Source organism: Salvelinus fontinalis, chromosome 18 (genome assembly GCF_029448725.1).
Source record: "Salvelinus fontinalis isolate EN_2023a chromosome 18, ASM2944872v1, whole genome shotgun sequence".
In the NCBI taxonomy this organism is placed as follows: Eukaryota; Metazoa; Chordata; class Actinopteri; order Salmoniformes; family Salmonidae; genus Salvelinus; species Salvelinus fontinalis.
In genome coordinates this window covers 35646182-35670859 of record NC_074682.1, presented here as the reverse complement: position 1 = coordinate 35670859, position 24678 = coordinate 35646182, and the positions used below count along the sequence as shown (strand labels likewise).

Below are 24678 nucleotides of genomic sequence, written 5' to 3'. Positions count from 1 at the left end.
CCTTTGTGGAGATGCTATGGGAAATGCAACATGTTTTTCTCACATCTCTCCTTGGCCTGTCCTGATATGCACCACCCTCACCTCAATTGTCTCTAGACATAGAGCTAGGACATTTTAACCTATTTAATGAATGAACAAAACATGTTTGCCAGTGTTGATAGTTGTCACACACTCCTTCATGAAATAAGTGCAGCCAGTCTCAAAAGTTGAGACAAACTAGTCTGGAGAATTAAAATGAATTTAACGCTTTGATTAGGAATATACAATTAAGGGAAAATGTAGAACTACAGCACAAAGCAATGGGCAGCACAGTTTTTGGATGATCTAGCTTAAGTGGTGTTCCACTACCTGCCTTCATATGTTGACACTGAACCATCTGATCCTTTTCTGTGCATTTTTCTTTCCACTTTATCTATTTTGTAATTAACCTGAAAGTGTTTTCCTAGTGGCACTTTGCCAGATTTTATTTATTTGCCTGTCATTGGAGGAAATCATTTGATATGGCCTAATTGATGCAATCTTGTAAGAAGTTTAAAACTAGGGATGTGCCTGTAGCTTTTAACCACCTGCCTAAATACTTAGCATACCAGTGACTGTTCACAATAATTGTCAATTTGCAGCATCTTAAAACTGAGCAAAGAGTTGAAGAATGAGTTTAAGTATTGCCCTTAATGGTAACTCTGCTAAAAGCCTTTGGTTGCACAGTGCTTCTGCACAGCAATGGGTTGTCAGAGTTAGTATATTAGTGATGTGGCACTTCCGACTGCTGTGAGACTGCCACTATACGTCCTGACTCAAGGTTTTGACCCTAAAGTTTGTCCATGATTGACAGAATCTAGAACATGAGTCATTCTGTCAGTTTCAGCTTCCTGTTGCTTTTCACCCAAATGGCTCCCTATATAGTGGACTGCTTTCAAGTAGTGCACTATATACGGAACGGGATGCCATTTGGGACTCAACGTTCTTACTGTGGACATGATTGCCTGCTTAACCTTAAGGTTTATTTTTTGTGCAGCACGTTTTTCCTATTAAATGTCATGATTCAGGAGCCTGGTTTGTTTAGTCATTTCATTCACTTCTCTGAATTTGTAATAAGACAAGACATTTACACACTTTGAATTAACCTAGAAATTGAAAAGGGATAGAAAATGCATTTTCCATTAACATTGAATATAAAATGTAGTTAGAAATGCCTGTTGATTGTAGCAGCTTTATTAGTCTTTGCAACAGATACATTGGGAGGGATGCTTGGTACCGAAAAATACATTTGGCCTGTAAACCTGTTCAACAAATGCCACTTCGCTACTGTGTTCATGTGTGAATTTACAAAAATACATTAAGCTATAATATTAATGACTCAGGACAGTTATTCCGTGTTGTATGTATGGGTGCTCATTTCACTTGGGGAATGAACGAGTCAATCCCTCTTCAGGTTCATATCCATATTGGTCCTAAAACCCCACTTCTCTCCTTACATTCTCCAGGTGGTCCACTGGGTGTGACTAGCTTGTGTAGTAGGATAAAAGGAACCACAACAGGAACCTGGCCTGAAATGCACTGAATGACAATTACATAAATTGAGTCAGGGTTACCATTCCTCATGGTACCGTCCTTCCATGTCATTAACTGCATTTCATCCATTTGTCACTTCCTCATTCTCCTGGAAGTAAGGATGTTCTAGAGCATTCAGAGCAGAGATTCTTCTTAGAGGGTCAAAAGTTAGCATTTTCTGTGGGAAAAACAGAACACTTGAGTTACAAATGTGAATCCTAGCTTGTATACCGCCATAGCTTTATTTCGTTAATCATAGCTTTTACAAGCATTGGTCTGGATAATAAAAAAAATACTTTTGGCCAGGATTCACACTAACCCAAGTGGATCCTGGACCGGTTTATACAATTCTACCATTTTGCATTTCAACGCTACCAAAAAGTTTATTTTTCACCAAACCGAACACCCTCCACAGCTGGTTAGAAAACCAAGAAGTCTCACCAGCAGCAACTCTGTCCCCTGTTTATTGATCTCTGGAGCGTAGTCGGTGATTGGGCGGGGGCTGATAGGACTGAAGTTGTGTCGTGAGAGGGTGACATCAGCAGGCCACTCCTCCTCAGGTGGCAGGCCAATCACACTGTGGAATGGCAGACAGGAAGGTTCAAGCCAGCCAGTCAGACAAGCGTTTCAGAAAGAATTGACAGAAGACTGATCCAAAGTGACAAGAGGGTTACATCCCAAATGGCACTTGTCAAAAGAAGTGCACTATATAGGGTGCCATTTGGGATACAACCCAGGAGATTCCAGCCCATACTCACTTGAATATCTTTCCCAGTTGGTCCACTTCAGAGTCTCCACAGAACAATGGTCTACATGAGAGAGTTTGGATTTGTGTTAAAGTGCTGTTGGCCAATTTCCCCAGCTGTGAAACAAGCAGTACCGTCTTTCTATATGCCCCCAAATGCCTCCATTTTATTGTTCCGACCTATAGTCATGTCTGTGGGACATTACAGGGGCCTGGCTGACCCTTCTGTGTAGACTGGTGTGGCCTGGTCGTTAGTGTGGGGCCATAATGATAAGAATCCCTGAGTGCCACAGCAGTAGGCTGCTATACTGCCATTTGACTACATGGTGGCAGCATAATAACAGAAATGAGTGCTCGGTCCCACTACAGCCAGAAACAAATTGGGTTTGTCTTCCTCCGTATGTGACTCGTTTCAGGAAACTAGGCATATGTCGCGGGTCACTACTTCACAGGAGAGCCATTTGAACAAAAACTTATTTAAAAAAATAAATTAATCTAAATGTGTTTTTTGGCAGAAATGCCTTCTGGAACACGTGAACTTTCATGTGCTTTAATAACAAATTACGTGCCTAGTTGGTTAAGCCACAGAAAAAGTCAACAACCTTCCCACTAACCATGATTGGCTGAGATAATGAGTGGGCTGGACATACCGAGAGAGGAGTTCAGATTGGTCTGCTATACAGGAGGCTTCTGTTTAATTGAGCTGGTAAGTCTGTTGGTAATCCTGTCGATTACAGCTTTTTTTTATGTATCATGTACTTTCTGGAGGATAGAGTTTTGGAATTAGAGTATGATAGCTAAAGAGATGGAGAAAACACCTGTTTCTGGATTACATCTTCAAACTAAGGGCAACCATGGCATAGCATCCAGGGCCCCCGACCTCCAGCGGGCCCCCAGATAGCATATGATAGCAAAAATGTGTAGAATTGGTCCAATTTCCTGCAATTCTACACATTTTTGCTATCATATGCTATCTGGGTGTCCGTTCAGTAATCTGGCCATGAGTGTTATTAACTTTGCTGGGTGGAATATTATCGATTAATCCAATGAGAATCATGTTAGAATATCAGATTAAGGGCCCCCCGAGTGGCCAGGTGGTCAAGCAAAAACTAAACCAGGAAGCACTGTCAAGCAAAAACTAAACCAGGAAGCACCAGTGACTCGGTCAATAAGAAAGTTGTAAGATGAAGCAGATTCTAAACTACAGGACTGTTTTGCTAGCACAGACTGGAATATGTTCCGGAATTCTTCTGATGGCATTGAGGAGTACACCACAACAGTCACTGGCTTCATCAATAAGTGCATCTGACGTCGTCCTCACAGTGACCCTACGTTCATACCCCAACCAGAAGCCATGGATTACAGTCAACATCCGCACTGAGCTAAAGGCTAGAGCTGCCGCTTTCAATGAGCGGGACTCTAACCCGGAAGCCTATAAGAAATCCCGCTATGACCTCCGACGAACCATCAAACAGGCAAAGCGTCAATACAGGACTAAGATCGAATCGTACTACACCGGCTCTAGTCCTCGTGCCCAAGAAAGCGAAGGCAACCTGCCTAAATGACTACCGACCCGTAGCACTCACGTCTGTAGCCATGAACTGCTTTGAAAGACTGGTCATGCTCACAACAACACCATTATCCCAGAAACTCTAGACCCACTCCAATTTGTATACGGCCCCAACAGATCCACAGATGATGTAATCCCTATTGCACTCAACACTGCCCTTTCCCACATGAACAAAAGGGCGGCAGGTAGGGGGTGGTGGGTACCCTAGTGGTTAGAGCGTTGGGCCAGTAACCGTACATTGACTCTGTACCTGTACCCTCTTTGTATAGAGTCGCTTGTTATTTTACTGCTGCTGTTTAATTATGTTATTTTTATTTTCTATTTTTTACTTAACCAAGCATTGTTGGTTAAGGGCTTGTAAGTAAGTGTTTAACTGTAAGGTCTACACCTGTTGTATTCGGCGCATGTGACAAATACAATTTGATTTGATTAGCCACGAGGGATCCTGGTTCGAGTCCAGGCTCTGTCGCAGCTGGCCGCGACCGGGAGATCGATGAGGTGGCGCATAATTGGCCCAGCGTCATCCTGGTTAGGGGAGGGTTTGGCCGGCAGGGATGTTCTTGTCCCATCGCGCACTTGCGACTCCTGTGGTGGGCCGGGCGCAATGTACTCTGATACGGCCGCCAGCTGTACAGTGACACACTTGGTGCGGCTGGCTTCCTGGTTAAGTGGGGATTGTGTCAAGAAGCAGTGCGGCTTGGCTGGGTTATGTTTCGGAGGACGCACGACTCTCGACCTTCGCCTCTCCCGAGTCCGTACGGAAGTTGCAGCGATGGGACAAGACTAACTACCAATTGGATACCACGAAATTGGGGAGAAAAAGGGGTAAAACAATTAAAAATACTATAAAAATGTCAATTAAAAACAAAATATGAATATCGGATTAATGTGTATATAGCTACTTACATATACACTGAGTGTACGAAACATTAAGAACACCTGCTCTTTCCATGACAGACTGACCAGGTGAAAGCTATGATTCCTATTGATGTCACTTGTAAAATCTACTTCAATCAGTGTAGATGAGGGGGAGGAGACAGGTTAAACAATTGAGACATGGATTGTGCATGTTCACCATTCTTCGGGTGAATGGGCAAGATAAAAGATTTGCGTGCCTTTGGTAGTAGGTGCCAGGCACACCGGTTTGTGTCAATAACTGCAACGCTGCTGGGTTTTTCACACAACAGTTTCCTGTGTGTATCAAGAATGGTCCACCACCCCAAGGACATCCAGCCATATAACTGGGACGCATTGGAGTCAACATGGGCCAGCATCCCTGTGGAACGCTTTCGACACGCTCCATGCTCCGACCAATTGAGGCTGTTCTGAGGTCGGGGGGGGGGGGGGCAACTCAATGTGAGGAAGGTGTTCTTAATGTTTTGGGCACTCATTGTACATTACATTAAGAGTCTCAAAAGATAAATACAGGTATTTTCCAGTATATCAAATAAGCCTTGACAAGCCCTGACCACTCACTTGCGTCGGAACATCTCAGCAAAGATGCAGCCCGTGCTCCAGATGTCCACAGGCGTTGCATAGGTGGACTGTAGCAAGACCTCAGGAGGCCTGTACCACAGAGTCACCACCTGAGAGTCGTGGAGGAGAGAGACGTCAAGGGGGCAGTTGGTAGTATTATGAATGAATATTAATTTTAATGCATGAAAACTGAAATCCGCCATACCCAATTTCTACCAGCATGTCACCTGTGCAATTAGACGCAAAGAAACCTCTAGACCACCTTTACTCCACACAGAGACGCATACAAAGCTCTCCCTTACCATCCATCTGGCCTATCTTCCTGATTCCTGCTTAAAAGCAAAAACTCAAACAGGAAGTACCAGTGACGCGCTCAATACGGAAGTGGTGCGATGAAACGGATGCTAAGCTACAGGACTGTTTCTCTAGCAAAGACTGGAATTTGTTCAGGGATTCATCCTGTTTGTCTATCCTGATTGCCTAGTCACTTTTACCCCTACCTACATGTACAGATTACCACAACTACCTCCCCTGCACATTGAATCAGTACTTATACTCTTTGTATATAGCCTCGTTATTTTTTTGTGCTACTATATCATTTTATTTTTTGCACACACAAAAATACTGTCTAACTCTGCATTGTTGGGAAAGGGCTCATAAGTAAGCATTTCACCATAAGTCTACACCTGTTGTATTCGGCACGTGACAAATTCATTTTTTAAATTTAATATTTAAAACATACAATATACTTGTAGTTGTTGAGCGGCTTCACTGCCTCACATTAGTCATCTAACAGACTCCCATCCAGAGCGACACACAGAAGCAACCAGGGTCAACGCCCTGCTCAATGGCACGTCGACAGATCTCCCACAAGGTCAAAAATGGGGACCCGAACCAGCGATCCATCAGCCCAAGCTCCCAAACGCCAGGCCTCCAAGAGCCCCCCGAAAGTTCCCCAAGACATGCCCCGAGAAAAAGAAATGATTTGATATTTGATTTGAGTAGGATGAGAGAGAAGTATGAATGCATATGAATATTTATGCCAAGTGTAAAGCATAAGTAAGCATTATGGTGAATGCACAGAGACCCCTTCAATCCTCAACAATAGTGTGTGTCTCCCTACCACAGGAGTGAGGGCCATGTGGTAGCTGTAGATCCTTGCCAGTCCAAAGTCGGCGAGCTTCACCTGACCACGGCTGGTGACCAGGATGTTCTCTGGCTTCAGGTCCCGGTGCACCACGCGGTTCGAGTGGAGGAACGCCAGGCCACACAGCAACTGACGCATCAGGTCCTAACACACACAGGGGGACACATTTAACCTGCGTACCATGCTCGACCCACTCAACGGTCTTCCATCACATCCAGCCAGGTAGAATGAGAGGGAAACCTATACTGACTGTACAGCTGGTCCTGTGTGCAAACAGGCCTGGTTAGGGCTGTGGCGGTCATGAAATTCTGTTAGCCGGTGATTGTCAAGCAAATAACTACCGGTCTCACGGTAACTGACAGTTAAATAACATAAACACATTTAGCATCTCCTAGCTTCCACGCATAGCGTATCAGCCATTGATGCAGACCTTGGGAACATCTACATTTGAAAAAGTCTAATAAATCCATGTAATATAGCCTACACTATCACAATAAATCCATTACTTATTTTAGACGGGTCTAAAGAAACATGATATGAAGAAAATATAGTCTATTTCAGAAGAACAGAATAGCATACTCTGAGTTGTCCTTTTTATTTAACTAGGCCCTGATCTGGCTATGCCAATTTTTTTATTTAACTAGGCAAGTCAGTTAAGAACAAATTCTTATTTACAATGACGGCCTAAACCGGCCAAACCCAGACAACGCTGGGCCAATTGTGCGCCACCCTATGGATGGGACTCCCAATCACGGCCGGTTGTGATGCAGCCAGGGTTTGAACCAGGGTGTCTGTAGTGATGCCTCTAGCACTGAGATGCAGTGCCTTAGACCGCTGTGCCACTCGGGAGACCTATGGCTGTGGGTTACATTAGTTTATTTAGCAGACAAGATTTGCTTAGAATTCTGTGGCATTATTTTATAGTATGAAGAATACAATTGAATATTGCTGAATAAGATAGAAAGGATGTTTTCTCCAAACGATTTCTGAGGGAGTGCCACATGAAGCTATTCTGTGATGAGCAGTTAAGAAACAGGTCCACCTATATGCTTAATTTAGAGTTATTTATGCAACTTTTGTTGGCTGCATGATGCGACTAATGATGATTTGAAAAAAGTCAAGGCATGAGCTCTGCTTTGTTTCTTGCACAGGCTGTACACACTTCATCAGTCTCTCATTCACAATTTGAAAAGCACTTGACAATACCTCGAATTTCCTGGCGGCATCCCCCTAGTGTGGCCGTAATGACACCTAAAAAACTCCATGCCTTTTACGACCAGTGGCTGTTGTGCCCTTGGGCTGAATATAATAATTTTTATTCCCTTCTCCCGGCTGAGTGTTCCGAAGCACCTCTCACTCAAATAAATGGCTCTCTCAGATATCTCAATTATAATTAGCCAATGCCCGTCACGTGATCGGGTTCTTCTCACAGGCATCTATCTCAGCTCCGAAGTAGGCAAGTGAAGACATACATCAGGGATGCAACTACACGCTTCCTTCTTATCAAATTCTGAGATGTTAGAAGAACTTTCCACATTTCCCTTTAGTCAGGCAACAAGAGTAGGCGTAACGAACAGCAAAACCACTAGCCTATGTCAATCTACTAACCCCCATAGTACAAAAGTTGACCTATTCTATTCATCAACTTGTCCTTCTGTGCGAGAAATACATATTCCAAACATTGTCTGGGACAGTTCTGGGATGCAATTGATCCCAAATTAATACTACCACTCACATCAAAAAAAACTTTTCAAAGCAATGAGGCTGATCTCGGAACAGGGGCAGGGGGGGAAGAAAAAAAAACATGTCATTTGTACTTAAATAGTGAATGGAGGACGCTTTTCCTGTGGTTAATTTTCATGCCAGCCAGGTAGGCTATACTCCTGTTTTAAAGCAAAGCAATGTGCTTAATATTAGGAAATTTGAGAAATAAATAAATATTGTAGGCCGAGCCTATAGAAAGCTGATGGGATCCTCCTAATTTTAATAAAGGCCATCAAAACTCATTTCGCACGCATTTCCATAGCCTATAGAAACGTTGCGCAATATGAGCTCATGGGCTCTCAAAGTGTTTGATTAGATTTTCGATTACATGTGCATTGATGTCAGAGTGATTAGAGGGACAATAGAGTGCTGAGTACCAGGCAGTTAGCAAGTTTGGTAGGCTACTAATAACCATCAGCAGCATCAGAGCTTGGAGAAGCCTAGTTAACGTGACTAAACGGTCACGTGGAATTTGACTGCGGTCATGACTCGTGACTGTCGGTAAAATGGTCACTGTAACAGCCCTAGGCCTGGTTCCATTTCAGTCCCTGGCCCCTAGACCCTACCGCTTCGGTAGACCTACCGCTTCGGTAGACTCCATAGTAAAAGCTATGTGGCGGAAGTTCTACTTCAACTATTGGAGGTCTAGTACAGCTATCCAAACGCTTCTGATCACCAAACACTGCAGGTGTGTGGAGGCAAAGAGCAGGGACAGTCTTGGTCAACTGACAACAGCCAAAGTAGGTGGAAGATCATGCAAGTGTATAGTTTTGGGTGGACTACCTCTAACATGGTTTACATGACCTAATGTTATACACTATATATACAAAAGTATGTGGACACCCCTCCAAAATAGTGGATTCCACTATTTCAGCCACACCCGTTGCTGACAGGATATAAAATCGAGCACACAGCCCTGCAATCTCCATAGACAAACATTGGCAGTAGAATGGCCTTACTGAAAAGCTCAGGGACTTTCAAATTGGCATCATCATAGGATGCCACCTTTCCAACAAGTCAGTTCATCAAATTTCTGCCCAGGTCAACTGTAAGTGCTGTTATTGTAAAGTGGAAATGTCTAGGAGCAACAACGGCTCAGCCACAAAGTGGAAGGCCACACAAGCTCACCGAACGGGACCACTGAGTGATTAAGTGCATAGCGCGTAAAAACAAACATATCCTTGGTTGCAACACTTACTACCGAGTTCCAATCCAAACTGCCTCTGGAAGCAACGCCAGTACAATAAATGTTTGTCTGGAGCTTCATGAAATGGGTTTCCATGGCCATGCAGCCGCACAAAAGCCTAAGGTCACCATGCGCAATGCCAAGTGTCGGCTGGAGTGGTGTAAAGACTCTGCCATTGGACTCTGGAGCAGTTGAAACGCGTTCTCTGGAGTGATGAATCACGCTTAACCATCTGGCAGTCCGACGGACGAATCTGGGTTTGGCGGATGCCAGGAGAACGCTACCTGCCCGAATGCATAGTGCCAAATGTAAAGTTTGGTGGAGGAGGAATAATGGTCTGTGTCTGTTTTTCATGGTTCGGGCTAGGCCCCTTAGTTCCAGTAAAGGTAAATCTTAACGCTACAGCATACAATGACATTCTAGACAATTCTGTGCTTCCAACTTTCTAGTTTGGGGAAGGCCCTTTCCTTTTGGTCATGTAGTGTATTTAACATGGTTTTATGGGGACCTAATAGGTTATATTTAACATGGTTTACGGGGAACTGAGGAGGCTTCTTACTTGGATGCTGCTGGAGGGCAGTCCTGGGGCGGGGGCCTTCGCAAGGTAGGTCTTAAGGTCCTGGTCCACGTGCTCAAACACCAGGGTGACTTTAGTCTCCTGATCCGTCCTCAGGGTGGCACACACGTCCATGAGTCTGATGTACACACAAACACAGAACACACACGTCCATGAGCCAGTGTACACATACAGAGTGTGTGAGTGGAATGCACACATCCCTAACTTTTACACTAGTGCTGGGCCATCCACAACACTCAATAGAGAGAAAGCCCATTGTATGTGCTGCTCTCAAGGGATTTAATTTAACCTGCACTACAGTTCAGGTAACATTTCAGCTGCCATGCCTTCTCAGAGATTAGTCATTATTGTGGAGCAGGTTAAATCCAAGCACCTGACAGCAGCACACATACCATGTGTGGGATCGCTCTTAATACAAAGTCAAACAGACAAGTTTATGGTCATTCATCATAATCTGAATGAGAGGGATGCCATGTTGAGTCAGTCGCTAGCTAATAACCTTTATAGAACCTGCTTATCAAAACATACCAGTCAGTCTTTAAGCATTACCCAGTTCTGTGGCTATGTGGGCGGAGGGTTGTAGAGATACAGGTGATCAGGTCAAAACTGAAGTCTCAGGCTACAAGTCACAACAAAACCAACACTGACTGTGTGATTGAGAGCGTTTGTAACTGTGGTAATGTGTTTGTGCATGTTTATGCAGTTCAAAGGCGCTATTGGTGGAGGAACAATTTACGTGTATGGGTGTGTTGATTACTTTATGGCATTCATTCCCTTTTTCATGATATGCAATTAGTAGTTACAGTAATGTCCCATGGCTGCAACTCCCGTACAGACTCGGGAGAGGCGAAGGTTGAGAGCCACGCGTCCTTCGAAAAATGACCCCGCCAAGCCACACTGCTTCTTGACACACTGCTCGCTTAACCCAGAAGCCAGCTGCACCAATGTGTCGGAGGAAACACCGTAACGCTTGCAACCGTGCATGCGCCCGGCCCCCAACGAGTCGCTGGAGCGTGATGGGACAAGGACATCCCGGACGGTCATACAAGCAAACCACACAGTCCAAATGTGCACTTCATATTTCCATATTTGAAAAGTCATGTAATTTACAGCATCAACGTTTATGATCGCTTTGCAGTATCAACATTTCCGATGTACAGTTACAAGAATGACTTGTCATACCCTGGGTCATCCTGAAATGAATGAACCTGTTTGTCGTATTGTGAAGAAAATTTGCCTCGGGAACCCACACTTGAATGCACTCATGACTCCATTCCATACGCACCAAAATGACAATTGTTTGTCTGAAGTGCCTTGTGAAACACTAAGATCGTATTTTATAACTTAGCTAGTCATTTTGGCATGAAGCTTTCAAATGATGCCCAGCTGACCCAGATTGCAAATTATAATAAAACGATTTTGGATTGCGTAAACAGTAATTGTGTGATGGTGGGGACGCAGGACTGTGTTCCAAACAAAAATTGTGCTTGCCTCAGTTCCTTCATGGCAAAGCTAGGAGAGCTAAAAAAAAAAATTAAAAACACCTTATAGTTGAAGGCTCTTTCCTTGAGTCATAAAAGTGCATTGAAATTACTGTGCACAGTTTGGAGAGGTGTGGCCACTTGGAGACACCAGTTAGACCTTTTTCCCTCAAATCCTTAGAATAGTTTTTTCTTATGTTGCACCTACCCCAAAATGTACATGAATCTACTGACTTTTGAAAGCAAGAGTATGTAACCAGTATGTGTATTTATCGGTCTTCATAGGCCTATTAGTGTGTAGGTGTGTTGGTTTTCAGACCTCGAAAGAAGTCTCTCTACATTCCAAATGGGGTTGAGGCTTATACCCAGATCTACACAAAAGTTGCATGGAACGTGAACTCATCTGAAAACTAGACCTCTTTCCTGACCTGAAAACATTTGACAATCTTTGATTTTGGCGTGAACTATTGCTTTAAATAAAGGTTCAATGAATGAATGTGTTCTAACTTGACCACGTTGGGATGGTCAAACTGCTCCAGTCTCTTCAGCAGGGCCACCTCTCTGACTGTGGAGATGGGGAGGCCATCTTGGTCCGTCTGGACGCGAACACTCTTCAGAGCTACAAACTGGCCGTTCTCCAGGTCCCGAGCTTTGTACACCGTCCCGTACGCACCGCCTCCGATCTCTGCCACCGGCTCGTACTGGACCTCACTGCCCTGGGCCATGGCCTGGCTGGCAGACAGACAGAAAGAGAAAAATAGGTACGGTATGACTACAATGTCCTTCTACAGTAAGACACTGTCCCCTCCCTGCCACGTGCTTTCCAAAATAGAGGTCCACCTGTCTTAGGTCCAGCTCATTACCCCCCCAACAACCTTTCACCTTCTAGAGCACTGGACCTCATGAGCTGGGGTAACTTCTGCATTCCAGAGTGGAAGAGGCTGTCAGAAAGATTGTGTGTGTGTTAGTGATGCGCGGGTTGACTCATAACTCGTGGACGGGTTAAGGGTCATTACTGTGTGGCTGACGGGCGGGTGGGTGGCGAGTTGAATAAAGAGAAACAATACCTTAAATCCACAAATGTATAATTCTTGTGCAATTCATATAGGCTACATTGAGGTTATTCTTTCATTATTTTAGGCTATCTGGTATTAGTGCATAAGCCTAAACTTTATGGCTTCATTGTAAACACACCAAATTGCCTACACCAAATAATGCTTTTGGGCACGGGCAGAAAAAGTTTACATAAATCCACAGTGGCAAAAAGGTAATTGTCGAAGTTTAACTCAATAAGACAAAAGCTGCAAAAGGGGAGTTGAAAATAAAGAAAAGGGAGTGCCAGAAAAGTAATGATTAGAAAATATTTATTGAAGTGGTAAAAGAGGATGATAGCAGTGCTGGCTATGTTATGTTTGATGATTGTGAGGCGCTATACAAATTCGACAGTCACAAGACGGGACTTGAAATAGGCCTATGGCATGTCAAAGGAACTGTAGCCTACTGTTTAGATGGGTTAAATGGAAACTGAAATCTGGACACTGACTGTAGGTCTATAACCTCTCACATAGCCATAATAATAACTCCTGTAGAATTAAGCACTTCTTGCAGTGAAATGATACACAAACTTTGGACTTGGGAACAGGAGTGGAGAATGATGGTTTATTTCTTTCTGCGTCTTCAGAGAATTCAATGCTCAGTTAGATACCATCTGTAGAGGTGCTGTCTTAATTATAAAAGCTGATAGTACTTCACCCACATAAAATATGCACGGACGCCCAACTGAAATCTCATCAAAACACGTAGTTTTCACAGCTTTCTTTTCCCTTACAACCGGTCAAACTGATATTTTGCACAGAAAATCTTTATTGTATTTTCTCCCCAGTCCCTAAATGTCTTTGCTCCGCGAAAGAAGACAGAAAACTTTACAGACGTCAACTAGATTGAACCATTCATTCTATCGATCTATTCCAGGCTGTATCACAACCGGCCGTGATTGGGAGTCCCATAGGGCGGCGCACAATTGGCCCAGCGTCGTCTGGATTTGGCCGGTGTAGGCCGTCATTATAAATAACAATGTTCTTAACTGACTTGCCTAGTTAAATAAAGATGTTTTTTTAAATACAGTATTCTGTTGTGCAAGGGTTTACTAATAAGTATTCTAGGGCAACATATAACATAATGACAAAAGAGAAGCTGTATCTAAATATAGACAAGTTGCACACACGGTCAAAAAATCGTTCTGCCGAATTTGACTGTAACCTACAGTGTATTTTCTATATTTGCAGGTTAGGGTTGTTTGCAGGCTCAGATTTTCACTTGATCACTTATAGTGGCTGCAGATGCAGATGGTGGCTACAGATGCAGATGGTGGCTGCAGATGGGTGAACAAACAGCTGACCAGCGCACCACTAGTGTGTGTGTGAGACTGGGTTTGGAATCTGACCTGATATCCAACGAGACAAGAGTTCAGTCAACAAGACATTCCTGTCCTCAACCACACAGCTCAGGCTCCCTGGGTGAGGGTGAGGAGCAAAAAAGGCATTCCTGTCCTCAACCACACAGCTCAGACTCCCTGGGTGAGGGTGAGCAAAAATACATTCCTGTCCTCAACCACACAGCTCAGGCTCCCTGGGTGAGGGTGAGCAAAAATACATTCCTGTCCTCAACCACACAGCTCAGGCTCCCTGGGTGAGGGTGAGCAAAAAAGACATTCCTGTCTTCAACCACACAGCTCAGGCTCCCTGGGTGAGGGTGAGCAAAAAAGACATTCCTGTCCTCAACCACACAGCTCAGGCTCCCTGGGTGAGGGTGAGCAAAAAATACATTCCTGTCCTCAACCACACAGCTCAGGCTCCCTGGGTGAGGGTGAGCAAAAAATACATTCCTGTCCTCAACCACACAGCTCAGGCTCCCTGGGTGAGGGTGAGCAAAAAATACATTCCTGTCCTCAACCACACAGCTCAGGTTCCCTGGGTGAGGGTGAGCAAAAAAGACATTCCTGTCCTCAACCACACAGCTCAGGTTCCCTGGGTGAGGGTGAGCAAAAAAGACATTCCTGTCCTCAACCACACAGCTCAGGCTCCCTGGGTGAGGGTGAGCAAAAAAGACATTCCTGTCCTCAACCACACAGCTCAGGCTCCCTGGGTGAGGGTGAGCAAAAAAGACATTCCTGTCCTCAACCACACAGCTCAGGTTCCCTGGGTGAGGGTGAGCAAAAAATACATTCCTGTCCTCAACCACACAGCTCAGACTCCCTGGGTGAGGGTGAGCAAAAAAGACATTCCTGTCCTCAACCACACAGCTCAGGCTCCCTGGGTGAGGGTGAGCGAAAAAGACATTCCCTGGAGACAGACATACGACTGAATGATGCCACTATCATGACGCTATGTATTCCATACTACCTGCAGAACTAAACTAACTTGTGATCAATAAGTTGGCATACTGTACATTGCCAGTTATGCACAAAGTATGTAAACAAGAAGGAAGTATGCTAAATGCTAGAAGAGCAAGTCACCTTATAATTACCGTAAAACAACTAATATGTGGGTGGGTATAATTTGGGTGTATGCTATTGTTTAACTTCTGTTGCAAACAAAGGTAATTCCCTTGTGTGTAGTAAAACGGGGTCCAGTTTCCCAGACAATGATTAAGCCTTGTCCTGGACTAAAACACTATTTCAATAGAGATTCTCCATATATAATGTCTAGGCTTAATCTGGGTCCGGGAAACCAGTCCTAAATGTTTTTTACCAAGTTGCCATCCTTAGCTACTCCTAAAGCCAGCAAGTATACAATGGGTAGTCTCCTGGTTTACAGGTGTATATTATCAACAACAGGCCAGGAAGGGACATAACAAATTGGTATTTTTTCTATATTTAAAATGGTCCAAAGAATGGTACATCAAATACATCTGAAATATTTCCTAATGTGGCTTTATATTCTAGCCAAGAAAACAAAAGGTTGGACAACTTTCCTTGTTCATTTACCCATGTCCACATACAATGGTAATAACCATCATGTAATATGTCGTTGTCCTAGTATTTTATCACTAAAATAAACTTCTAAGCAAGCAAAATTAGGTAACGTTAGCAAAATATAGGACAGAACTTGTTGCACAAGGCAGGAAAACGAAAGCCCACCCCCCGAAAACGTGTGATTCCTCCATAACTCTTTTTTGTTAATTAAATCAGTAAACACAGAATCGATATGCCACAATAGACGTGCCCAAAAAATATTGGATGTTATATCACGGTTCCACACTTCTCTTTCGCATGGCAAACATTTGTAGAGGCAATAGGAAATCCATGCACCAAGTTGTGCAGAACTTGTGTGGTCAGGCCTATGATCTGACACTAGTGCCCCCAAACTAGCAGGAATACATTGCAACTAGCGACATCTGGTTTTTAAACGTATTTACAAGATGATGTGAACAGTATTTTAACTCAATTGGATCTAATAAGCTACTTACCACGTTTCTTGATGTTTTCGTTAACTGGATATACTGCTACATTTAGTGCATGAACGAAAACATGTTTTTCACCTGGTTCTTTAGTATCAAACCACATTCGCGGTAGGTCGCACATAGATTTCACACTAAACTTGCGGATGTCTTCGATCAAATCCTTCGATTTAACTTCGGCCTTACTTCACTTTTCTTAAAACTGGCAAATCACTTGGTAGTGGAGGCGCTTCCTGTCCCCTTACAAGGCGGAGCCAAAAATCTATTTATCCCCCTAAAATAATCATGACAGTTTTGCAACATATAACTTAGCCACCCACTAAGTAGTTCTGTAGTATGATACATCTGCCAATTAGCCTACATGTTCAAATGTTTATAAACGTTATGAGTGAGTGAACAGTGCAGTGAGTGAATCTTTAATAAATACTGAATTCTATGACATGCTAATTATTGTACTTTTTTTCTCATGTATAACATTATCTGGTTTATTTCCTCCATAGACAACTTACACTAGAAACATTGAAGAAGAGTTTGTGACTCAGGTCTGCCCCGGCGCGCGCAGAGCTCCGTGAGTGATGAATGAGGACCGCGCACCAAACCCCTCCCAGCTCTTTATCGCGCTGCTATTGGCGGAGAACTGCTGTTGCTAGGCTCATCTACTACTCTGGTTTGCTGTGAGAGCCCAAACCCCCATGCATTCCAAAGGAAGTATTCAGAATGAGTGATTCAACTGAAATGATTCTGTATATTCATTTGGTTAGTGCTCTCCGTGATCTTGGGATGTCCATACCCTAACCTTAACCCCTATTCTTACCCTAACCCTATCTGTTTATTTTATTTTATTTGGATAACCATTAGCTTTTGCAAAATCATCAGCTACTCATCCTAGGGTCCACAAAAAAACACAAAACATGACAAGTAACAGAACACGGATAGACAAGGACAGTCATTTAAATTTAAAATACAACGATATACAAACAATACAACAATAAAAAAGAATACAAACAATACAACAACAAAAATTGTGTGTGTGTGTGTGTGTGTGTGTGTGTGTGTGTGTGTGTGTGTGTGTGTGTGTGTGTGTGTGTGTGTGTGTGTGTGTGTGTGTGTGTGTGTGTGTGTGTGTGTTAGAGTGCGTGTGTTAGAGTGCGTGTGCCTGTGTTTGTGTATCCTGCCATTCCATGAGATGTTATTGAATCCGTTTTTTAAAGGTCATTTTTCTGTTTGCGTGAGTAATTGGAGATGGAAGGGAGTTCCATGCAATCATGGCTCTGTATAATACTGTGCGTTGCCGTGAATTCGTTTTGGACTTGGGGACTGTGAAGAGAGACCCCTGGTGGCATGTCTTGTGGGGTATGTATGGGTGTCTGAGTTGAATGTTGCTTGATTATGCAGACAATCTGGAATTTTCATCACAATAATATTTCTCATAAAAACTAGAAGAGAAGCAGTTAATCTCTCGTCGACCTGACTGGCATGCATGTGAACTTCCGGCGCCGACCGAGATGGCCGCCTCGCTTCGTGTTCCTTGGAAAATATGCAGTATTTTGTTTTTTTATGTGTTATTCCTTACATTGGTACCCCAGGTAATCTTAGGTTTCATTACATACAGTCGGGAGGAACTACTGAATATAAGAGCAACGTCAACTCACCATCGTTCCAACCAGGAATATGACTTTCCCGAAACGGATCCAGTGTTTTGCCTTCCACCCAATACAATGGATCTGATCCCAGCCGGCGACCCTATGCGACGCCGTAAAAGGGGCAAACGTAGCGGTCTCCTGGTCAGGCTTCGCAGACGGGCACATCGCGCTCCACTCCCTAGCATACTACTCGCCAATGTCCAGTCTCTTGACAATAAGGTTGATGAAATCCGAGCAAGGGTAACATTCCAGAGAGACATCAGAGATTGTAACGTTCTCTGCTTCATGGAAACATGGCTAACTCAAGAGACGCTAACCGAGTCGGTGCAGCCAGCTGGTTTCTTCACGCATCGCGCCGACAGAAACATACATCTTTCTGGTAAGAAGAGGGGCGGGGGGGGGGGGGGGGTATGCCTTATGATTAACGAGACGTGGTGTAATCACAACAACATACAGGAACTCAAGTCATTCTGTTCACCTGATCTAGAACTCCTCACAATCAAATGTCGACCACATTATCTACCAAGGGAATTCTCTTCGATTATAATCACGGCCGTATATATTCCCCCCCAAGCAGACACATCGATGGCCCTGAACAAACTTTATCTGACTCTTTGTAAACTGGAAACCACACACCCTGAGGCTGCATTCATCGTAGCTGGGGATTTTAACAAGGCCAATCTGAAAACAAAACTCCCTAAATTCTATCAGCATATCGATTGTGCTACCAGGGCTGGTAAAACCTTGGATCATTGTTATACTAACTTCCGCGAAGCATATAAGGCCCTCCCCCGCCCTCCTTTCGGAAAAGCTGACCACGACTCTATTTTGTTGCTTCCAGCCTACAAACAGAAACTAAAACAACAAGCTCCCTCGCTCAGGTCTGTTCAACGCTGGTCCGACCAATCTGATTCCACGCTTCAAGTCTGCTTCGATCACGCGGATTGGAATATGTTCCGCATTGCGTCCAACAACAACATTGACGAATATGCTGATTCGGTGAGCGAGTTCATTAGAAAGTGCATTGACGATGTCGTACCCACAGCAACGATTAAAACATTCCCAAACCAGAAACCGTGGATTGACGGCAGCATTCGCGTGAAACTGAAAGCGCGAACCACTGCTTTTAACCAGGGCAAGGTGACCGGAAACATGACTGAATACAAACAGGGTAGCTATTCTCTCCGCAAGGCAATCAAACTAGCTAAGTCCCAGTACAGAGACAAAATAGAGTCGCAATTCAACAGCTCAGACACAAGAGGTATGTGGCAGGGTCTACAGTCAATCACGAATTACAAAAAGAAAATCAGCCCCGTCGCGGACCAGGATGTCTTGCTGCCAGACAGGCTTAATAACTTTTTTGCTCGCTTTGAGGGCAATACAGTGCCACTGACACGGCCCGCTACCAAAACCTGCGGGCTCTCCTTCACTGCAGCCGAGGTGAGTAAAACATTTAAACGTGTTAAACCTCGCAAGGCTGCAGGCCCAGACGGCATTCCCAGCCGCGTCCTCAGAGCATGCGCAGACCAGCTGGCTGGTGTGTTTACGGACATATTCAATCAATCCTTATCCCAGTCTGCTGTTCCCACATGCTTCAAGAGGGCAACCATTGTTCCTGTTCCCAAGAAAGCTAAGGTAACTGAGCTAAACGACTACCGCCCCGTAGCACTCACTTCCGTCATCATGAAGTGCTTTGAGAGACTAGTCAAGGACCATATCACCTCCACCCTACCGGACACCCTAGACCCACTCCAATTTGCTTACCGACCCAATAGGTCCACAGACGACGCAATCGCAACCACACTGCACACTGCCCTAACCCATTTGGACAAGAGGAATACCTATGTGAGAATGCTGTTCATCGACTACAGCTCAGCAATTAACACCATAGTACCCTCCAAACTCGTCATCAAGCTCGAGACCCTGGGTCTCGACCCCGCCCTGTGCAACTGGGTCCTGGACTTCCTGACGGGCCGCCCCCAGGTGGTGAGGGTAGGTAACAACATCTCCACCCCGCTGATCCTCAACACTGGGGCCCCACAAGGGTGCGTTCTGAGCCCTCTCCTGTACTCCCTGTTCACCCACGACTGCGTGGCCATGCACGCCTCCAACTCAATCATCAAGTTTGCGGATGACACTACAGTGGTAGGCTTGATTACCAACAACGACGAGACGGCCTACAGGGAGGAGGTGAGGGCCCTCGGAGTGTGGTGTCAGGAAAATAACCTCTCACTCAACGTCAACAAAACAAAGGAGATGATTGTGGACTTCAGGAAACAGCAGAGGGAGCACCCCCCTATCCACATCGACGGGTCAGTAGTGGAGAAGGTGGAAAGTTTTAAGTTCCTCGGTGTACACATCACGGACAAACTGAATTGGTCCACCCACACAGACAGCGTTGTGAAGAAGGCGCAGCAGCGCCTCTTCAACCTCAGGAGGCTGAAGAAATTCGGCTTGTCACCAAAAGCACTCACAAACTTCTACAGATGCACAATCGAGAGCATCCTGTCGGGCTGTATCACCACCTGGTACGGCAACTGCTCCGCCCACAACCGTAAGGCTCTCCAGAGGGTAGTGAGGTCTGCACAACGCATCACCGTGGGCAAACTACCTGCCCTCCAGGACACCTACACCACCCGATGTCACAGGAAGGCCATAAAGATCATCAAGGACAACAACCACCCAAGCCACTGCCTGTTCACCCCGCTACCATCTAGAAGGCGAGGTCAGTACAGGTGCATCAAAGCAGGGACCGAGAGACTGAAAAACAGCTTCTATCTCAAGGCCATCAGACTGTTAAACAGCCACCACTAACATTTAGCGGCCGCTGCCAACATACTGACTCAACTCCAGCCACTTTAATAATGGGAATTGATGGAAATTATGTAAAAATGTACCACTAGCCACTTTAAACAATGCCACTTAATATAATGTTTACATACCCTACATTACTCATCTCATATGTATATGTATATACTGTACTCTATATCATCTACTGCATCTTGCCATCTTTATGTAATACATGTATCACTAGCCACTTTAAACTATGCCACTTTATGTTTACATACCCTACATTACTCATCTCACATGTATATACTGTACTCGATACCATCTACTGCATCTTGCCTATGCCGTTCTGTACCATCACTCATTCATATATCTTTATGTACATATTCTTTATCCCTTTACACTTGTGTGTATAAGGTAGTAGTTGTGGAATTGTTAGGTTAGATTACTTGTTGGTTATTACTGCATTGTCGGAACTAGAAGCACAAGCATTTCGCTACACTCGCATTAACATCTGCTAACCATGTGTATGTGACAAATCAAATTTGATTTGATTTGATTTGCATGTTGTTGATTTCAGTTCTGTATGTGCAGTTAAGGGCAAGGCGTGCTGCTCTGTTTTGAGCCAGCTGCAGCTTTGCTAGGTCTTTCTTTGCTGCAGTTGACCATATTACAGGACAGTAATCAAGATGGGAGAAGACCAGAGTCTGAACAACTAGTACAGGTGATTTCTGTCAAAATCGCAGAACATCTTTTTATAACAGACATACCCCTCTCCATCTTCATAACAACTGTGTCAATATAACTTGCCCATGATAATTGACCATCCAATGTTATACCTAGGAGTTTAGCTTCCTCACCTTGCTCAATGGTCACACCCTTTATACACAACTCCAGTTGAGGTTTAGGTCTTAGAGAATGTTTTGAACCAAATACAATGCTTTTAGTTTTACATCTGTACATAAGACCAGTTTATTACCATTCTGATACTGACTGTAACCAGTAGTGGAAAAAGTACTCGTTTTTTTTATACTTGTACTTTTGATACCTCAGTACATTTTAGCAATTCCATTTACTTTTGATACTGAAGTACAAAATCTTGGAGAAATGTTTGGGTTAAGTGGGTTAAAATCTTCCTACAATTCACAGAAGGTGCACAGAGGGACATGTCAAAATGCTGAATTTTGGCACTTTAGCAAGTCTTTATTTATATTAAAAAATCTGATTTATTGAATTCTCCATGTGGTCTATATTAAAGGACACCTCATTTAATATAACAGGCTTTTAAAATGCAATATTGGTGCATCATTTCTACTTACAATATCAAAGGGACACAAAAGGCAAGCTTTTCGTGGAACGACCCAGCTAGCACATAACATTCAGAGAACCATATGTTTCTTAGAGCTTGGTGAGAGCACGGTTGTCCGATTGTTATTTTGCATACAACCTTCCCACAACTTTCTGGGAATGGTGCAGGATAGTTGCTTGGCTTTGGAACATTCTCAGCACATTTAAAGAACTTGACAAAAAAACGTTATTTTCTTTGTATTTCATTACTTTAACAGAACGTTTTCTGAATGTTCAAACATGGTTACATTTAATAAACATTTTGATAATGTTCTAGGAATGTTTTCCAACTGGTTTGACATTGGGAATGTCCTCAAATTGTTCAGAGAACATTAAGAAACAACGTTCTTCTTTGAGAACTTCAGTACTTCAATTTCAGTACTTCAGCAACGTTTCCTACAGGTTTCCTTATGGTTCTATTTAAAGTCATGTTCTCACATTGTTCCAAGAACATTAAGAAAATATCCCATAAAAACCACAAGAAAACTTTAGTAACGGTCAGAAAATGTTCTAAGCATTTTATTTAAAAACATATACAGTGCTTTCAGAAAGTATTCATACCCCTTGACTTCTTTCAGATTTGTTGTGTTACAGCCTGAATAAAAAATTGATTAAATATACTGAACAAAAATACAAGCGCAACATGTAAAGTGTTGGTTCACATGTTTCATGAACTGAAATAAAAGATCACAGAAATGTTCCATATGCACCAAAGCTAATTTCTCTCTAATTTTGTACACAAATTTGTTTACATCCCTGTTAGTGAGCATTTCTCCTTTGCCATGATAATCCATCCATCTGACAGGTGTGGCATATCAAGAAGCTGATTAAACAGCATGGCCATTACACAGGTGCACCTTGTGCTGGGGACAGTAAAATGTCACTCTAAAATGTGCGGTTTTGTCACACAACACAATGCCACAGATGTCTCAAGTTTTTAGGGAGTGTGCAATTGACATGCTGATTGCAGGAATGTCCCCCAGAGATGTTGCGAGAGAACGTAATGTTCATTTCTCTACCAACGTCGTTGTAGAGAATTTGGCAGTACGTCCCACCGGCCTCACAAGCACAGATCATGTGTAACCATGCCAGCCCAGAACCGCCATCCAGGACCTCAACTGTTCCAGGCAGCTGGAAGACATCGTGTGGGCGAGCGGTTTGCTGTTGTCAATGTTTTGAACAGAGTGCAATGGCGGCGGGGTTATGGTATGAGCAGGCATAAGCTACGGACAATGAACACAATTACATTTTATCGATGGCAATTTGAATGCACAGAGATACCGTGACGAGATCCTGAGGCCCATTGTTGTGCCATTCATCCGCCGCCATCACCTCATGTTTCAGCATGGTAATGCACAGCCCCATGTCGCAAGGATCAGTACACAATTCCTGAAAGCAGAAAATGTCCCAGTTCTTCCATGGCCTGCATACCTACCAGACATGTCACCCATTGAGCATGTTTGGGATGCTCTGGATCGACGTGTACGACAGCGTGTTCCAGTTCCCACCAATATCCAGCAACTTCGCACAGCCATTGAAGAGGAGTGGGACAACATTCCACAGGCCAGAAACAACAGCCTGATCAACTCTATGCGAAGGAGATGTGTCGCACTGCATGAGGCAAATGGTAGTCACACCAGATACTGACTGATTGTCTGATCGAGACGCCCCTAATTTTTAAAAAGGTATCTGTGACCAACAGATGCCTATCTGTAATATATTTCAATTGACTGATTTCCTTATATGAACTATAACTCAGTAAAATCTTTGAAATTGTTGCACATTGCATTTTATATTTTTGTTCACTGTATATTTTTTTCTCTCACCCATCTACACACAATACTCCATAATGACAAAGTGAAAACATGCTTTTAGAAATGATTGCAAATGTATTGAAAATGAAATACAGAAATATGTAATTAACATCCGGATCCACACACTTGAGCCAATACATGTTAGAATCACTTTTGGCAGCGATTACAGCTGGGAGTATTTCTGGGTGAGTCTCTAAGAGCTTTGCACACCTGTATTATACAATATTTCGACATTATTATTTTTTTAATTCTTCAAGCTCTGTCAAGTTGGTTGTTGATCATAGCTAGACAGCCATTTTCAAGTCTTGACATAGATTTTCAAGACGATTTAAGTCAAAACTGTAACTAGGCCACTCAGGAACATTCACTGTCATATTGGTAAACAATTCCAGTGTATATTTGGCCTTGTGTTTAGGTTATTGTCCTGCTGAAAGGTGAATTTGTCTCCGAGTTGTCTGTTGAAAAGCAGACTGAACCAGGTTTTCCTCTAGGATTTTACCTGTGCTTAGCTCTATTCCATTTATTTTTATCCTAAAGAACTCCCTAGTCCTTGCCGATGACAAGCATACGGATAACATGATGCAGCCACCACCATACTTGAAAATATTAAGAGTGGTACTCAGTGATGTGTTGGATTTGCCCCAAACATAACACTTTGTATTCAGGACAGTTAATTTCTTAGCCACATTTTTTGCAGTCCTACTTTAGTGCCTTATTGCAAACAAGATGCATGTTTTGGAATGTTTTATTCTGTACACACTTCCTTTTTTCACTATGTCATTTAGATTAGTATTGTGGAGTAACTACAATGTAGTTGATCCATCCTCAAATTTCTCCTATCACAGTCATTATACTCTGTAACTGTTTTAAAGTCACCATTTGCCTCATGGTGAAATCCCTGAGCGGTTTCCTTGCTCTTCAGCAACTGAGTTATGAAGGACGCATCTATCTTTGTAGTGACTGGGTGTATTGATACACCATACAAATTGTAATTAATAACTTCACCATGCTCAAGGGGATATTCTTTCTGCTTTTTTTTATTTTTGCCCATCTACCAATAGGTGCCCTTCTTTGCGAGGCATTGGAAAATATCCCTAATCTTTGTGGTTGAATCTGTGTTGAAATGACCTTA

The 24678-nt window shown here is 43.5% G+C and overlaps 1 protein-coding gene across 3 annotated transcripts; it reads right to left on the bottom strand.

Moving 5' to 3' along the window:
• Positions 1 to 1196: 1196 nt before the first annotated feature.
• LOC129815420 (cyclin-dependent kinase 4-like) lies at positions 1197 to 16539 on the bottom strand. 3 transcript variants are annotated; one of them, XM_055869220.1, is made up of 8 exons: positions 16465 to 16539; positions 12005 to 12229; positions 9999 to 10134; positions 6466 to 6633; positions 5343 to 5452; positions 2310 to 2360; positions 1993 to 2128; positions 1197 to 1729 (listed from the first exon to the last, which is right to left on the bottom strand). In XM_055869220.1, exons 1-8 carry the CDS (start codon positions 16473 to 16475, stop codon positions 1634 to 1636), a joined length of 933 nt encoding a protein of 310 aa, XP_055725195.1. In that variant the 5' UTR covers positions 16476 to 16539; the 3' UTR covers positions 1197 to 1633. The 3 variants fall into 3 exon arrangements, with proteins under 3 accessions (XP_055725195.1, XP_055725196.1, XP_055725197.1); XM_055869221.1 differs by lacking the exon at positions 16465 to 16539 and adding an exon at positions 15965 to 16220; XM_055869222.1 differs by lacking the exons at positions 1197 to 1729; positions 1993 to 2128; positions 2310 to 2360 and adding an exon at positions 2367 to 4451.
• Between the last annotated feature and the right edge of the window lie 8139 nt (positions 16540 to 24678).